Raw genomic sequence first — 18,425 nt, forward strand, 5'->3', positions numbered from 1 at the left:
GTAGCATTTCTAGCCCGCAAAAATTGACATGTGCAGAATCTGCGACAGACTATGTAGCCAATCCGCAACGTTGTGCTGGCCTCAAGGTAAGTGAAACAGCGATGGTTACAAATGACATGTTTTTCTTGGGAACTTTGCGGTCATGGTTTTGAGCGTTTTAACTGTTTTAAGGCCGCATGCAAATGGTTGCAAGCACGCGAAATATTTTAGCATCGACTTTACATTATACCAGTACTTAACGATCACGTGTGTTTTACAAGCATGGAGCGTGACCCCAAACTATCACGCGACAACATCATGCAACCATTTCGTATGGACTTGCGTAACTAAGTCCAAAGCGTTGATCCATTTTCTTGCCATTAATCACCCACGGTCTGACCCAAGAAATCGGCAGCAATAGCCAGCAATCAATAGATGTTGCTGCGGTGAACATGTTCTCTTGAGATTATGTGACACTGGATGGTTACCAAACGGCGGTAATTGCTCTCTCACAAGGGTTGCTAACATCACCAGCTTTCACACAGTGCGGGAGGGGGGATAGTACGGCTGTCATACTAGCACTCGACTATTGCGATTGAAAAACAAAAATAAAAATGGGGTGGTAGCCGCGAACGATACCTGTACCTATCACGTGTAGCTTTGCGGCAGTTCTTATGGGTCACGTGTCAGATCCGGTGAAACGAGGCCTCCCTATGCTTTTATTGCCTATGCGTAGTTTTTTATGTGTCCACAGACTGAGGCCAAGCAACTCATCAGGTGCCAACGTTCGGTTTCAAATAACTATGTGAGGCGGCCTTATTTCATTCTAATATGCATCATGGCCTAGACCATGGATGACCCGGCACGTGCGATGTACATGTGCGAAGACCGCATTGGTGCACTGTGCGAGGACTTTAAGCAATTCTGGTTTCGAGTCTCGACTGCACTGTACTCGGCCGTGCACGACCCTATGTACCTTCAATGGCATACCTTGGTCCCTTTGACTCGCAGTATGGCAGATTTGAGGATCATTTCATGAAATTTTTCCCATTTGACCTGCTGCAGAACTCAAAACTTGTGGAAAGGTCACGAGCATTGATGACACCCATGATGTGACACTTTCTCAATCTCAGTGCCACTGGACGGGGAGGTCAGGTACGTACAGTGCCCAAAACGCGCCGCATGGTGGTAATTTCCCTTTTCCGCCGTAAATGTGGTGAGCGCGAGATAATAAGTCGGCCTAATAACACGTGGAACTCAAACAGGCTGCTCAGTTGTGAAAGGTTGTGACCTTGAAGGAAATGTCTCACATTTGAACATGTTAAGGCAAACATCAGATATGATGAAACAAGCTCACTTATAACTATTGGTACATTTTTAGGTGAAAATGCTACTCTACACAGCATCAGTCGCTGTTTAGTAAATATGCTTCTCGACGGTCGTTTTGTTTGGATTTCGCGCTCACGAAAGCCAGATATAAACGCCTCGACAGTTATATATGTCTTGGCCTTGATCGCCGCATGGCTCATGAAATGGCAGGATTTGGATGACGTTATTAAGACCTCATGAATGCGAAGGTGACTTTGAATTAGTCTCTCCGGTATACACTCCCCACTTTTGCGGGCCTATAGCTCGGGAACTGAAGGAGCTCAGGCCTTTAGAAGAGCAGGATTGTGAACAGCACCGAAAGGTCTTGAAGATGGCGAGCTCAGTTCAAAACCCCGTATAAATGAGGATCACTCCCTTTAACTGCTGATAATTTCGTTGTGTGCTGAACAGTACGAGAGGCATCTCAGAAGACCCAGGCGGGCACACCATGACGTACCCTGGCCTGGCAGAGGTTAATACCACCGGAATCATCGTTTTCACTTCAAAGAAAACAGGTTCGCGTAGGGGTCTGAAAAACATATACTGATTACATCTTAACTTACGATACATGTCGAGCTACTTGGAATGCAATGGAAAAGTTACAGGCGTGCCATTTTGCCATCAAACATCTGCATTCAGAAAAGGTGTTAAAGATAATGAAGATGTCTTTATACTTAACATAATCCGCAGGGAAATCCCTCTTGGCAGTCGTATCCTCCGTGTATGCCATAGACATGTTCCAAAAGAAGTTACCCATGTGAAAACATTAAATTTCGCTCGAAACCCTCGGGAAAAATATCGACACTTATCAAACAAATTTCGGAGAGCAAAGTCTGAAACAAAATATCGTGTTTTGAACTTCTTCCTTAGCACTTTGGACTGTCGATGGCATACTAAGATGACAAAGAAGTGAACTAAATCTGAATAACTGACTGTCTAACACTGACATGCTGCACTCTCTCCTGCACTTATTTATGGCCACGTTACCGCTATGGTGTGCCCACAAACATATATTATACCCATACATATTCTGGCTATTACCAGCAGCGGATGCAGGACCTTGAGAGATATTACGGTTTGTGTGCAGCACAAGCCCTACAATATATCAGACGCTGAGCGCTTCGATGTGTCTATCCAATCTACAAGCCATTAACAAGCCAACCCCACACGACAAAAGCCATCGTGCTCGCCTTTGGTAAAGCTATCCCACGACAGAGTTTAAGGTTAAAACTGATGTACCGCTGGGTTGAGTTTGCGCTATGCCGTGTGTTGCAGCTTTTTGTACTTGCTGGAAAATGGGCATTTTAGCGTCGTTTCGAAAATGGCGAGCATGGGCGATAGCTCCGCAGGTGCCGCTTTGAGTGATGTGAAACCTGCACATTTCGACGGAGAATTGGGCTGCCGAGAACATGGCGCGACGTCAAACGTTTTAAGCACTAGGCGCTGCGTGCCCGCGAACGCTGAAGGAACTATTTGCTATTGTTCACGGTCTAAAGATTATTATACCGTGCCTTCACAACCAGCATAGATGAAGACCTGAACATCACGCCAGATTGTGCAACATGATCTTTTACATGAATTATTGCACTGTCTTTACCTTGCAGTACAACTCTGGAGACCAACATTTATACCCTGGACGATTGCTGATTTTGCCTTAGTAAACAGAGCGTGAGCTCAATGTAGAAGGATGCCTCAAATGATGCTTCAAAGTCATTCATCTTTACTGCTTTGCTGTGCCTAATCAGCTTCGATGCATGTCTAGGTGACGCGAAACCGGACAGCGCTATTGAAATATTTATCACAGGTTCGAATGATTACTATCTGCATGGGTTTACAGCTGTTTTTTGAAACAAATAAAATGTGCTTTTCAGGCATTTAAAACAGCCAGCTCTCAACACGTAAGTATGAAGGAGGGCCTATGAAAGGAGGGCCTATTGGAGGATGAAGGGGTGGGCTATTATCCGTCAATTTCCGTAAAAGTAACACGCGATTCAACCCATGATGCCGCATGAAACACTAGTTTACAGACCACCTTTGTTTCCCATGACCCACCTGCGTCCTTGGGAGTCAGTACATCACACGCATCCCTGCCAGGCATTCTGACAGCCAGAGGTCGGGCCGGCACGGGCATTCTACGAGTTGTGTTGAGTGCATCTCGAAATTTGCACACACAAGCCGTCCACGGAAGCTTCGTCGCTTAGCTAAGCAAGCCCGTAAGCACTTAATAAATACTATATCGCCCAACAATGGCTTAACTGCAAATAGCTGCCTGTCGCAAAACAGGTGTAACCAGCCGTTACTCCAAGGCATTGGAAGCTCGTGAAAAGCGAGGCTAGTGTTTCTCCTGCATCCGACTTGACCCTTTGACCCAGAGCCTCTGCACCCAACTCGACCCGGTGACCCAGGGTGGGTAAGTCCAGTCGACGGTCAACTCCAGAGCACCACCTGGCTGATGGACCAGGGCGACCCTCCGCTGCTCACTTGGCGGACGGTTCGGGGGCCTCGTCGGCTTCTCGGAGCTGGTCCGCCAACGCCACCAGCGCCGCTTCGTCCAGCTCCTCCTCGTCCAGCACCCTCAGCCGGCCCGACTGGGCCAAGAACTGCTGATAGTAGCCGGTCGCCAGCTGCCAGAGAGACGGGTGACATCAGCAGCACGATGTCCCGGCCGTTCAGCGTCGACAGACAGGGCCAGGTGCACCGAATGTCCATCCTCCCGCCGTGGTGAGCCCACTCGAGGCAGCCGCCGCTACCGGGGCAGCGGCGCCCACAGTCGACGGCCGTTGCGGCTTACGGACAGGTGAGAGTTTCTGACTCCCGCGGCTTACAGAGAGAGCGACAGCTGCCTACTCCCGCGGCTTATAGAGAGGGCGGCAACTGCTTACTCCCCCGGCTTACAGAGAGGGCGGCAGCTGCTTGCTCCCGCGGCTTACAGAGAGGGCGGCAGCTGCTCACTCCCGCGGCTCACAGCGAGGGCGACAGCTGCTGACCTCCGCCGCCTACAGGGCGGACCACGACACTTCAGGCATTGATCCCTGCCGGTTACAGAGCGGCTGGGCTGGGCGGCCGCTTGATCCCGCCACCGTCCGGCGGAGATAGCGGTCGAATCTTGCCGCCACCGTCCCCCTGGAGCAGTCTTTAAGGCGTGTTGGGAGCGGTTTCGCGCCCGTTAAACATAGCCGTGTTGGCAATATCAGTCGGCTGAACGGTCATAGTCAAAGTCCAAAATTACCAGAATGTTAATGAAGTGTGTTGGCCTTACAGAGTGCGTGGTGACGATATCCGTCTTAAGCTTCTGCTTCATTGTAATTTTTAACAAGTTATTTCAGTTCATACATAATGTATGCTACTTTATTGAGATCTCAGCAGCGTTGATATACGACTTGTCTTTAGCATAATGAGGCTGTCGTAGGATAATGTGAAGAGCAACATGCACCAGCTGTCCGGTCTGCCTCAGGCTTGTTCAAATTACGTGAGACGAATTCAGCTATCTTTTACTCATGTGATGCCGTTGATGACGTGGTTTGGTGTACAATTATTCTATGGTTAGGCCCAGTCATTTAGGAGAAAACGGTAATGTCAGATGGCTTTGATAGAAAACTTTGTTTGCTTTGCATAGCGGTTTTCCCAGTCTACGTGCTTTGATTGCATCTCCGTAAGTTGCTTAACGCTCAGTTCCGAGCCCATGACAACAGTTAGCATATGTCGTCAACACTAAACAGCCCGCCACCCGACTTTGTCCCGCTGGCGTGCCCGCCCGTCTTAAGCCCGCCCATTGGTATGACACGGGTATGCGATGTGCTTGCTGAAATTCAGTGGTTCAGTTGTCATGAAAAGTCATAGAGCACTGCTTTTTCATTTCTGCATTGAACATGCCACGTGTGTGGTTCCTTGCGTACCTTATCACACAAATTAAATTGCGTGATAACAGATTCTGCCTTTTTCAATTGTTTTTCCGTTCAAATCCCTCACTTGCTTCACCGTTCCGTTCATCTCATTATCTCCTCCTTGCCTTCCCGTCAGTCTTTCACGCTGGTAGACCTTTCCTCCCTTTGCGTTTTCAGTTCCACGCCGTCTACATTTGAAGCCGTCTAATGAAGACGTCCGTGTGTCATTCCGTGTGTCCTTCTTAAACTAGGCTATGTCGATAAAGCTATCCGTTTCTCGTCTATCTGTTTCCTTCATTTCTGGGTTGCTCATTCTGTCTTTATCCCGGCCCAACGCTTTCATTCTCCTCGTTTTTTGTCTATGCGTCTGCTTTTATGCGTAGTGACTCCTTTTTTTGAAGCTGCCTGCAAGCCATCTCGCCCAGAGGGAAAAATATCCAAGCGGTCAACCGGGAGCGTGTTAACACCGCTCAAAAAGGTTCAATTAAGTTTGCATATTTGTGTGCATTTCGCACATACCTACCACACACAACCATAAATACTAAACCGCAAGCATTGTCATTCATTTGTGCGTTGAAGTGCGGCAGTTAGACGTCATTTCAAACTACGGTTAACGGTTTTTCCAGTGGTGCGTTGAGCTACATTTGCGCCAATAGCCCTGCCAAAACCTCAAGACCATTGACTTCCATCAATAGTCTTGAATGCGCCACGTACACTCCACTGAGCAGACCACACCGCTGCAGGGCTCGGTACAGTGTAAAAATTACCAGCAGATGGCTGCTGTCACGCAGCCCGTACACATCAGTTAGGGAGCAAAAAATAATTGATCTCGTTAATAACGTCGTAGGTCGGGCCAGTTCTGATCACTTAAGATGCGCTCGATTGCCCATAGATCCAAACGTTGTCGGAAAAATGGTGCCACGCGTCACGAATTGAGCTATCAGTCTAACGATGCAAAAATAGGTGGGTATTAGATGATGGGTATTCCAGATGGGTATTAATGAAACTGCAATGCGAGTGCCGCTTGCCAAGCCGCAGTGTATTGAAAGTCACCGCCAGTCTCACATATCTCACTTGCATCGCAACAGCTGAAAAATCGCCTTGCGGCCAGATGCATTGTCATGTCCAGATATTTTTCAGCACTTTGCCGTCTAATTTGGAGCACTGAGAGTTGGCTAGTCGAAACAGCGAATCGGCCGACCGGCCAAGCTATAGGAATATACTGGTTTGTCGCCGACCTGTCGCCGAAGCGAGTGACCAACTAAAAATAATAGGATGTTTTCGTCGCCGGGTTTGGGATGGAGCCTTGGAAAGGTACCATGGGGCTGTGGGGTACCGCAAACGGAAAGGCTTGTTGGTGTTGTGGGATGAAACGTATTACCATTGAAACCCTATGTAAGGCTGTGGATGGGCGCTGTAATATTTTGTCGTGGCCGTCACCAAAACTGTTGTTCAAAAGCAGTTGTGGCACCAAACGTGGCGTAAAAAAGCCATTTTTGTCGCCGGCCTCACCCAAGTTTTACCACCCCTGCCGCAGTGCTGTAAACTGTACCGAATGATCTTCAAGATTGCTATTTCGGTTCAAAACCCCATACAAATGTGGAACACATCTTTAAAGCGTATGCTCATGTGGCGATGACGCCAAAAGTGTGGAATTTTCCATCCTTTTGGGGGCATCTGGTCACCCATTCTATGGGTTCGAATTTTACCGTGTGACTTTCACAAGTGTTATCGCTTTAAGAGCCGGCCCCTGTGCCGTGCAGTCTGCTCATGTACCCATCAGCCATTTTCGAAAATTCCACCTATGTATACCATGGGGGCAAATACAAGGCGACGAACATGGGTAGACGGTCGTATACATTTCTACCACTGACATCAATTAAGACAGCATATAGCGCAAGGTTCAGCCTAAAATACTGGCGGCATGATGCCGGGTCGAATCTTCTGTGCCTGCACATGCACATGCCTGAGCAGATTTCTTTCCGAGAGGTAACTTGAAAACGCAACCAGGCGAAGGATCGAACCCTCTAATAATCTGAGCCCCGAATACACGCCGCATGCCGCTAAACGTATGCCGTCCACACTTGCGGGGCGGTGGCGCAGCGCCGCATCCCTGCCTTGGCACGCCGCCCCGCAGTGCTCTGGCGTATTCGGACGACGTCGGCAGCCTGCCATTCCAGGCGGCGGTGGCCGCGGCGGCCTGAACTCGCGCTGCGCCGCCGACTCGGCCGATAAAGCAAGGTTACGCTCGGCGGTGCCGGAAGCTGCCGGCGGCTGCCGCGCTGGCGATGGTGGACGCCGGCCACGTGGCGTTTTTATGATGCTGTTGCGCCAGCCACCGGAATCCCGCGGGACGCCGACAGGCTAACTTGCCCCGACACGTATCACAAAGAGTGACGGCGTTGGCGCGAAATGTAGTTTACTGTGACGGGGGACGACGACAAGCAGCCCAGAGGACACGAGACGGCCGTACAACAGCTCAGGACTGCAAACTGTGAACGTGTTCTCTAGTCTCATGCTGTTAGGCGGTCGTCGCGCTGGAGTTTGGGAGCGAGCATGGACCGGTCGCGTCACGTGAGTCCGCACGCCTGTCACGTAGTGGCACGCAGATGTCCACTCACGAATGCCGGGTTCCCAGACAGGGTAAGGGAGCGGATGTTCGGCACGGCCGTGATCAGGGCAGTAACTGCAGCCGGACCGCGTATGTCGTTGTCGCACAGATCCAGCACTCTCAGAGAGGACAGGCTGCCGCTGAGGATGACAGCCAGCTCCTGAAGACCATCTGGAAAAACAGGAACGAGCCAGGAGGCATTAGATACTGCTGGCGGGCGGTGCGTCGCTTAGTCCATCATACTGGCGGACTGAACTGTTAGTGGATCACGCAGACTCGCGTTGTTTGATTACACAAGCCCCACGGATAGACGCATTAACACGCGCTCGAGTAGGCGATCAAGTTGACCCTATTGATAACAGAAATCGCATTATGCATCTTACATCGACTTCTTTGATATCGGAATAGGCTACTGGCCTAAAATGACCCAGGTGACAGACCTTAAAATATCTTGGTTATCGGGATACTTTGGACAAAAACCGGGAGTTTGACCGTGTTTGACCTTTTTTGACCTGAAGGTCATGACGTAGGAACCTCAAATTCGGACACAAGTAATATGACGTACAGGATAGTGCACCCTGTGCGTTTAGTGTTTTTAGCTCCCTTAGTTTCTGAGATCTCAAGTATGTTAAATTGTCCCTAACAGAGCAAAAGGTGTCCAACAGGTCACCTGAGCGCGTGTTAACATAACCACTGCAAATGCCGACCAGTGATAAATATTATGCCAGGCATAAGGAAAAACGATAAGTTTTCCATATGTCACGTGTCAAATATGCACGTCACAACCGTATGTCGGCCAAGTTATGATATCTGGGACCATTATACACAAAGCAGATCATTCAGTCAATTATATTAGTGCTTCATCCCCTGGATTTTACACGCTTGTTTGCATCTTAATCTATAGAGACTTATTCTCCAATTCATTTGGCCACACAGCCTATGGCGTCGGTATACTTGACTTACCCAGTCATACCGCATCGTACCGTACCCAGCCATATCACATCAATCACACCACGCCGCAATACGGCCCCGGCAGCTCGACAGTAGCCGATAATTCCAGCAAGCCCCAGCACGGTCTGTCGCTGGGAGCTGGCCCCAGCACAGCCTGTCGCTCGGGGCTGGCGCCGCCGGTCCGGTGGGCCACCCTACGCGAACGTCCCTACTAGAGACGCAACTTTCTGCAGAATATCAGCCTGTGGGCAAGCCCGCCCCGCCTCGCTAGTGACAAGCCAGTCCGTAAAAGCCCGCCACCCTACAATGCTGATGCGCCATTAACCCCCAAGTCCAAATTTGTTGCAACATGCATGTTGTCATTTCACTTTAATTTTAGATTTATGCACTAAAGTGTGCATGAAAACATGCAGATGTTATAGAATGTATAACATTGTTTGCCTAACACTAGCGATGTTGGTCAGAAGGCAGCAATCAAAGTACGCGCACAATGGATTTATAATGCACCAAAGTGGATCTTAAAATACAAATGAGAAAGATGAGTTTGAAAATTGTAATTGTCTTTCACAAAAGTGCTTCAAAGATTTCACCACGCTACCTCATCTCAATACACTACAGATATTTTCCTCTCGTACTGCATGCCTCAACCGATAGCTTTGTAGTGACAGTCTAAAAAAAATGCTGGATGTTTCAAGCCATGGGAAGCATCAGCTCATTGCCATGCATATAAGCTCAAACATCGTTCGGCTGTGTCCCAGTTGCCACAATGTCATGTTTATCATTTAACAGCCAGAGCCAGCCTCTTGTGTGGAGTTTGCCGTTTTTAAGTGGATGCAGCATTTGACCACACCACAAAAAACTGCATGACAACTTTCAACCAATCCGCATTTCTCTCTTATCACTTTTCACGTTCCAGCCCACAATAGTCGCTGCGCCGCTTGGGTCGTTCAAAGCAAGAAAGCGATAATATTTTTCCCACGAATATTTGCCGCTCTAGTGATATAATTGACACTTAGCAACGTCATAAAAGCAGTGATATATTGTTGCATTTGCAGTAAAACCTCTATGAAAACAATATAATTTTAAAGATAATTTCGTGAGTTTGTTCTAAAACACACAAAGCTTGCAGACTGCTACTTTCGATATTTATCAAATGCCTCATTGATGTCATGTGTTGAGGTTTTTTCGCACAGAGCTGCATGCCTATACAAAAAAAAGAGAAATGAACAAATCAGACGGAACAAAAGCCTTCGTGACAAATATGTTGGAAAATAGCAACAATTGCAAAGGACGTACCTAATTGCTATTCAGTGAAATAGGCTACAGTTTTGAAAATTTGGCTGCTATTCTGGAATTTTCAGCGAGATGTTTGCTTAAAGACATTCTGTTTGTGCAATCTGGTTTACTGGCGTGTCATGTATGTCGTGGGCTTTCTATCACTGGTGCTCTTGCTGTAAGAAATACAAATATTTTTGTCTTGTGGTTGCGTCGTGTTTGGTAGCACACTCCGGTTTTGCTATGGTTTTGAATAGCAAGGAATAACAAAAAATATATCTTATTACCTGCTTAAATGCTTTCTCTACAAAAACGTGTCAAGTCTGACTCAAAACCCAGCCAAAGCCCCACAGGCTCCTGCGCTTCAGAGGGTGGCGGGATGGCGGGCTGAAAAGTAGCGTCTCTAGCCCTACCGTCGGTCAGCTGTACGCGGCCCAGCGCGAGTCGCTGCAGCGGCGGACAGCCGGAGGTCAGGTCGCGCAGGTCGCCCAGCTGGTTGCCATACAGCTGGAGCGTTCGCAGGCTGCGCGGCAGGTCGGCACCGCGCACCGAGGTCAGCTCGTTGCAGGCCAGTGACAAAGCGGTCAGCCGGCTCAGGCCGGTCAGCTGGTCTCCCAGAGCGGAGATCTGCGGCACGCATGGCGCCACAGTCAGCCGCCGGCTAGCCACACGAACACCCGAATGGACAAAGCCCTCCCCACACCACATAGACCAGCAGTATCCCGATGGAATGAGCCCTGACAGTGCCTTGGGTCTCGCCATGGCCAAGGCTGAATTCACAAGGCACGCTGATGTTGGACTACAGCATGCACGGGGATCAGGATTTCGCAGATGTGAACGTCACACGCAGTGCGGAAAACAGCTGGGCGGAAACGCTGTAAGCCACCGGACGAATTGTTTTGGCGCAACGGATAAAAACGAAGTAGCTCTAGTTCGGCTCAAGTGGGCACAGTTTTGTAATAGTAAGCGCCGTAAGTCATTCCAGAAAGTCCTGATCGATCGAGGCTCCTGGGACCGCTCTTAGTCCCGAGGCCAATCGTCCGAAGCTGTCCATGATTCCGTCTGACAAAGTGTTGGAGGCTGGGGAATTGGGAGGACGCGGCTTGAGTGGTGGTGCTCGTCGGCCCACCTCGAAGTGTTTTGGCAATATATCTATGCCAGGGCGTACGTTTCTTACTAGCTCATGGGTTTACGTTCTAAAGGCATGCTTCTCGAAAAAGAGCTGTAGATCAAATTATATCCTAAAAATTTCGATCAACATGACGTCACAAATTGTCGAACTGAGCCGGCTTATGGCTTTCTCTACCAGTTCCCTGCGGATGGTTGCTTTGTTAAACGGAGTTTTTCACGTTTACTCTTTATTTGTCTCATGTTCACAGGATATTGAAGCAAGCATCAGATGCGATGAAACAAGCTCACTTTTAAGTATCAGTGTACTTTTCAAGACGGAAACGTTGCTCTGGCCAACACAATTTCTCTGTTCAGTACATATGCTTTCCAATACGTCATTGTTCGATCACGCCATCGCGTCTTGCACAACTATGCTTGAGAGCCAATTGATGGCCGTTGTATTTGGAAAGCGTGTTTACGAACCCCAGATATTCGACAATTACGCGTTTATTGACCTTCCGCGCCGCATGGCCAAAGGCAGGGCGGGATTTGAATGACGTTATAATGGCGTCATGAATGCCTGGGTGGCCTTGGCTTAGCTCCCCGAAATAGGCTGCGCACCGTCGCGGGCTTTTAGCTGAGAAACTAAATAAATTTACTTATCAAAGGGAGTGTGTTTAGTCAAGTTGGAGTTTTTAACTGTGCACGCAGGATGGAAATGAGTTTCGATTAAAAAATGTTGGTGTCAATGGTTTCTGCCAATTCGCCTCCACTGACGAGATATTACCACAGCCCCAAGATTGTCTTTGGTTTCTATGTATGATCAAAGTTATCGTATAGCTCCCAAGAAAGATTCACAACCAAACACATCGACATCATTGAGAATGCTTCGTTAGATCTAACCAATGACTTTTCGAGGATGTCGTTTGTCAGCGCCGAGAGCGGCTTGCAAGCACAGCGATGACGGCGGCCATTATGCTGATGTTTGTCATTGTTGTTTACATTCAGCTGAGGGCTGCGGGTGTATGGTGTTGTCCGTTTGGTGAGGCCGGTCTGTTGATATTTACCTTGATTAATTCGTGTTGACCTACTTAACGTTGAGATGAGGCACAAGTAGTGTCGAGTCAATCGGCTGCACTAAGCTCTATGAAAACGTGATTATTCTACTTTACTTTGGCAGCGGCTGTAGACGGCTAAGATTCCTGCACCCTGAAGCTAATGACCGAATTTCGAATGCACGAGCAACGAATTCAGCGTCCGAAATAACAAGGCACATGCACTGAAATTGTCGCTGCGATGTTGCTGGCACGCCAGGCACGTTCAGTGTATCATATTTTTCCGTCCCGAATTACACAAGGGGTCTTTAAGTGCGTGCCGCTCCATACTGCCAGCGTTCTCCCTATACGCACGAGACCGTAGCAACCAAGATAATAGCCATGTCACTAGCGCGCAGCTACTCGCCACATATAAACCAGGGCATTTGTCCTTTCCTGTTCGCTGATTGGTTTATTTGTTAGCATTGCTTTATTCAAGCACAGACATCGATGCGATCGATTTAAGTCAATAACTAAAAACTTTTGCAAGACCAAAATGCGCATGTAAGCACCAAAATAAACCATAGGTTGTTGCAAAACTCCCCTTAGGCGTATATTTGGAAAATAAAAAACACTAGACACCTTCCCTTAACAAGCGAAAGGGCTGTGAACTGCACCGAATGATCTTTTAAGTGACTTTTTCAGATCGAACCCCCACAAACATGAAATGTTCCCTTTAACAGATAGTTTATGCTAGCAAAGCAATGCAGTTTTCAGTTCCTTGCATTATTCCTACAAAAAAAATTGGTCATGACATCAGACTGAACTCGGAATGCCTTTAGTGCCATAGCGACTGCTCCATGCGACGTCCAATTACAGTCTGCCAAATGTTCAGGGAGGTGAAATTTCTGGGCTATGGGCTATGGGCTATGCTGGTTCATCTAGTAGAGTTCTCGCATTATACTCAAATCATTAACTGGATTTCGTTCTACCAGGCTTATATCGTCCTCGATGTTAGCGGCAAACGCAGCAAGCAGTGCTGAGCGAGAGCTATAAGCCGATAACCACCCATGCGAACTACCCTAGACAAATTGCCGCAAAAATACGGAGCCGCTCCCGTACAACTACGTACGTTGAACAGTACTGAGAACTAGCGGGGAATGTACGGCGATGAAAGGAGTCCATATTGTGGTTTCTGCTCAGCATGGTCTTTGACAATCATCAGTACGATGTACATATCATTAGTAGTAGCTATATCCTCCCACCACACAATGCTTGGCGGTTCAGAGAGCCACAAATTCAAATTTGCCGTCGCTTTGATAAGCAAGTTTGACCAATGTTCCAAGAAGCTCTTTAAGTCCACAGTGAACTAGAATATTCTTAACCAAATTAAAATTAAAAGAAAATGATGAATTCCTATCGTCCGTGAAGCGCGTATCTAGTTTGCACACATGGCTACCACATAGCGTCGTCTTTCACCATCACGATATGCCGTAATTTGTCGTGCCCCATACTGGGAAGTCACATTCCCTCTCACCTTTTGTATTCCCAATTGCCTTATCTCTTCCCCTACGAGGGTCTCGCAAACCTCTAAGAATTTCTAACTTCTGAACTTGCTTTACCTCTAACTATACCTTTAAGAGCTTCTATGCGGTTTTGAGCACGGTAATTGGACTTCCTGGGCTCATATTGTTGCACATGATGCAGAGGTCGAGGTATTTACCTAGATGCCTACTTATCTACGAGCTTTTTCTTGCGGCCATGTCGGTGACTTTTATTCAAATGTGACAAATACCTTTTGTTCCTCAAAGAGACTAGATTCCAAACGTATGTTTAAGCTACACACACACACACACACACACACACATATATATATATATATATATATATATATATATATATATATATATAGGATTGGAGGAGAGATATAGGAGAGGATTGGGCCAGTTTTACGCCTATCGAGAAAAAATACCTCTAGCCGGTTTCACGGAGGGTAATCTGCTGAACAGCTTTTAAAGAGCGTTTTTAACATCTTCATGAAGATATGCTTGAAAAATATGTAATGCTCCGACATAGATGTTAATGCTCTCGTGCAATTTCATTGAAATGCAATAGCTACGTCACATGTCTCCAACTGAAAATAGCTTGATGATATGAAGCGAGACACTCAATAGCCATTTTTTCAGCCCCATGCTTTAGTTGACCTAACTTCTGGGAAAATACCATGCCTGACGATCAGCGTGTGGATCGGCTCAAGATGTTGCATGCTGGCAACACCGGTATTGTCTACATCGTTGCTGTGTGAAGCAATGCAGGCTTTGAGGATTATCTAATTGAAGGACCATTCATCGTGGATAGGGTTTAGGTACGCAAGCTCTGTAACCATTGCGTGCCTATGCACAGGGACGCAGCAAAAGCGGAAGAGTTAGTTTTGTCGCGTCTGGTCAGACATGCCAACGAATGTTCTAAAAATGGTTCGAAAAGTTGGGCAGGAAAGAATCTGGCATTACATCTGCCATCATAGGCGTAATCTTGCTTATGGCCAGCAAATCGGGATTTTACCAAAATTCAGGTTTTGCAAGCACATTTTCAAATGTTTGATAAAAATTTCTAGCCAAAAACGTGGCTACAAGTTGGGTCTTAAGAAAATTGACGATAGAAGCTTTTTAGAAGTTTTTTTTTAAATGTCTGCAACCTCATCAATTCCGAAAACGATTTTTATCACAAATAAAGGGCAAACAATTGCTTCATTTGATGCGGTCAGCCTATTCCAGCTTCGAAGAATCACCAAAGCCTGTTCCGAGTTTCAAGGGCTCATCAGCTAGCCAAACTAACTGTTGGAAACCGTGAAAGGCTTTCCTAAATTGCGCCATTTCAACCTTAATTCAACTAACAGGACCCGCGGGGCAATTCCTTCGTCAGATGCAATTTTCTGCTGCACGGTCTCAGCCGCCTTCAAAATATATGGAAACACGTTATAAGCATTGTATATCTACGCTGGACTCGGAGCATTCAATAGTTTGGGTCCGTACTGCAGGCAAGTAACTCAGACATTTCAAGGAATCCTGTTCGTAGACGTGTCTAGGGGCGTCACCAGTGGCAGGGTGGGGTTGGGGGACGGGTGTTTCTCCCGATGATTTGCGTGGCTCGCTTGGAGGCGGTGGCAATCCAATTTTGTTCGCTGTTTTCCCGGATGGCTGATGGGCTTTTTCCGTACGCTAAGATTTGGTGGTGTCCATGGATATAAATTGCTCTTTTACCCATGATTTAGTAGGTGTGTTTGCTGATATTAGATGCATTATACACCGCTTTTTCGTTTGGTCAGGCGTAATTTTGGTGGTCCAATGGATGATCTATTTTTCTTAAGATATGTATTCTCAATCCTGTGTATAGGCGGCACGCAGAGACGCAGCCAAGCGATTAGGGGAAGGGCTTGTGATGCCTAGTTCTCTTCCTCCTTGCCAAGATTGAGCGCATGTTTTTACCACGAGACAACTGAATATGATTTCGCAATCTGGTGAGCGGGAAGATCGTTTTGCCTCACATGCCATGAACAACTTTGGGCAGTATCATTCCACACCGAACAGCTGCGATTTAGTGTCGTAAGTGACGTTCTAGTTCGTTTAGGGTAGGAGCTGTGAACGGCGCTGAGATTCACTCTCCCCACCCTCTCAAGAGTATTCTGGTTCCCACTGCAAACCATGCTAGCCTCTACTCCACCCCTCACCAGCCTCTACTCCACCCCCACTCCCGTCGCGAATCTTGGCTGCGCCTCTGATCATACTGGACTCAGAGTAAATAGTGTGCAAAGCTTTTTGCTTGTTCCGTCACCCGGTTATTGCCAGTCCAGTTTAACAGGCATTTCATTCTCCAAGCTTTTGGTAGACAGGATCGCAGAGGAATTTTGGTGAATGGCGAGTACACCACGGCCGAACGGCGCGAGGCTGCCTATTTCTGACCAGCTGACATTGCAGACTGTCGGGAAGAGCAGACTGTTTTTGTAGGGATTCGAACCCGAGATTACTGGAATTCAACCGTCTATCAATCCCTCGCCACAGGTGGGGCACCGGTGGTGACATGTTAAGCGATAACATTGGCGCCATCTGCGCATTGCGGCGGACTGCAAGCAGCTACCTAAAATTTGGCATTGGCTTATATTTCCCCGTCCACCCACCAGCTTGATTTGACATATTATTGACGTGATTTAAAAGACCACGTTAGACTATGTCGCAGATTAGTAATGTTCATAACTGTAATCAGCCAAACTGACGGGCTTGCCCGTCATGGATCGATACAGCTTGTATGTTTGGGAAAAAGGTATCGTTTGAAATCAGGTACATAAAGTTCCACGACTGACTGAGATGGCCCGCATCTCGGTCAGTCAGTCTGGTCTTTCGTATTTCAATGCCTTCCCGGCTCGCAGTCCGGGTCCGCGGCCGCGCCACGTGCCCGGACTGACGCGGGCGACTCACGGACCACACGGGCCGCGTCGGACTGAGCACACACCCGCATCGATCGGGGTCCAGCTTCTGCTGTGGCTCCCCGCAGCGGCATCCCCAACAGCACTCAAAACGCGGCAGGATGTCGGCAGCAACCGGACAAAAACTGAAGGGCAAATTTAATCTGGCAAATGCAATACCCTGAAAAAAGAGAGCCGGTGCGAAGAAAAACAACAGAATGCGCTGAATCCTTTTCGCTCAGAACCTGTCACATATGTTGTCTGCTTTGCTGTTGTTTTGGGGATGTGCTGGTTCCGCTGTGCCTTCGCTTACCTTAGGATGTTTGCATGGTTTGCATGACCGACAAATGAAACTTTGCATTTGCAAAGTTTCATTTGTCGGTCATGTAAAAAGTCCCTGTGGTTAGTACGTACGTCTCAGTGCACTAGTGGCTGGCCCAACGGGCTTAAGGCCGATGAGCACGGCGGATCTGTTCAAACTTCCGATGCTGCCTGCGCGGCATGCGAGGGAAGAGATGTGATCAGTGGCCGCAGCACGACAATCAAAGGCACGTAACGACCTCATGCACCATGTCACGACATGCCGAGGAATGCTGAAGAGAGTCCTCTTGGGCAGGGTTTAAGCCATTCTTTAAAAGAATCGCTCGCCACCGCTTTGCTATCAAGTTGTACGCTCTTCTTGGTGTGACGCGATACTTTATCTGAATTCGAGAATTGCTGCGTTGTTTGCATCACAGCTATGCCCAGCATCTAAAACCAGTGTCTGACTTAAGCTTTATAGTTTGCCACTATTCTCGGTGATAAACCCGTTTGCTGGTGCATTATTTGGGCAAGCTTACGCAATTTTCAGGTTTTTTCCCCATCGACACGCAACCCTTCCCCATTGCATTTCGCGAAGCTACGTCACTGCCCCCAACCATGAAACGAAAGTGGGTCAAGTATGGGGATATGGCTGTGTTATATTTTGGGGAGTAAGTAAAGCCATTTTTCTTGCTGAACCTTTCGTCATTATTAGCTGGGCATTTCAGTGTATGAGGTGGCTAAGACAACATATCAGGTCTTGTAGAGCTCCCAAATCGCATCAGCTACACACCAACAGTTTGGTGATCTTCGGAAATAGTTTTGGGCCAACATCATTGCTTGGCTTTTTGATGACCCGTGATTAAATCGCTGGCTAAAAGCAGAGTGATAATCGATTCCACATTGAAATGCAGCAGTCTGTTAATCACTTGTCTGCATAACAACACATAATCTGAGCGCACGATATAAGGAAGAGATAGGCTCCCAGCAAACAGATAAATCGTCAGGGCCCCTGCTCTTGGCTTTTTTCAAAGTCATCGCTGTTTTGGAAGAGCTGTTGAGTTGCATGACCTAAAAATCTTTCAAACACTGAATGATGTTGGTGAGCAATTTAATGCAGCTGTCAGATAATTGCATACTCAGCTTAAAGGGAATGTTCCACATTTGAAGATCTTGAGTTAGGCATCACATAAGATGGGAAATGCTTCCTTGTAACTACTGATGGGCTTTAAAAGTTCAAAACCGACGCTATGTAGCAAAATGTCAAAGTTTATAGAAATGGTCCCCATTACGTCATTGTTTGATGGCGTCATGAACTGGGTTTATAACGACAGCAAAACCTGGCAGCATCTGGCAGCCAGACTTAAAGAATGCTTCGAAACACACGAAAGCTGATGCCAACCGGCCATTCCTCGTCGCGGGGGCTGTGTCAGAGGCGGATGGGTGGGTGGGTT

At 47.7% G+C, this 18,425-nt stretch overlaps 1 protein-coding gene across 1 annotated transcript in view; it reads right to left on the reverse strand.

Annotated features, from left to right (window-relative positions):
• The window catches only part of LOC119103372 (uncharacterized), a gene marked incomplete in the record, with an annotated part of 57,823 nt that overhangs the window by 22,534 nt on the left and 16,864 nt on the right, over positions 1 to 18,425 (reverse strand). The window contains 3 exon segments of the mRNA XM_037226886.1: positions 3,829 to 3,971; positions 7,853 to 8,013; positions 10,482 to 10,695. Coding sequence (XP_037082781.1) covers positions 3,829 to 3,971; positions 7,853 to 8,013; positions 10,482 to 10,695 — 518 coding nt within the window.

The sequence above is a fragment of the Pollicipes pollicipes genome, unplaced genomic scaffold (genome assembly GCF_011947565.3).
Source record: "Pollicipes pollicipes isolate AB1234 unplaced genomic scaffold, Ppol_2.1 Scaffold_5724;HRSCAF=6776_pilon_pilon_pilon, whole genome shotgun sequence".
Taxonomy (NCBI): Eukaryota; Metazoa; Arthropoda; class Thecostraca; order Pollicipedomorpha; family Pollicipedidae; genus Pollicipes; species Pollicipes pollicipes.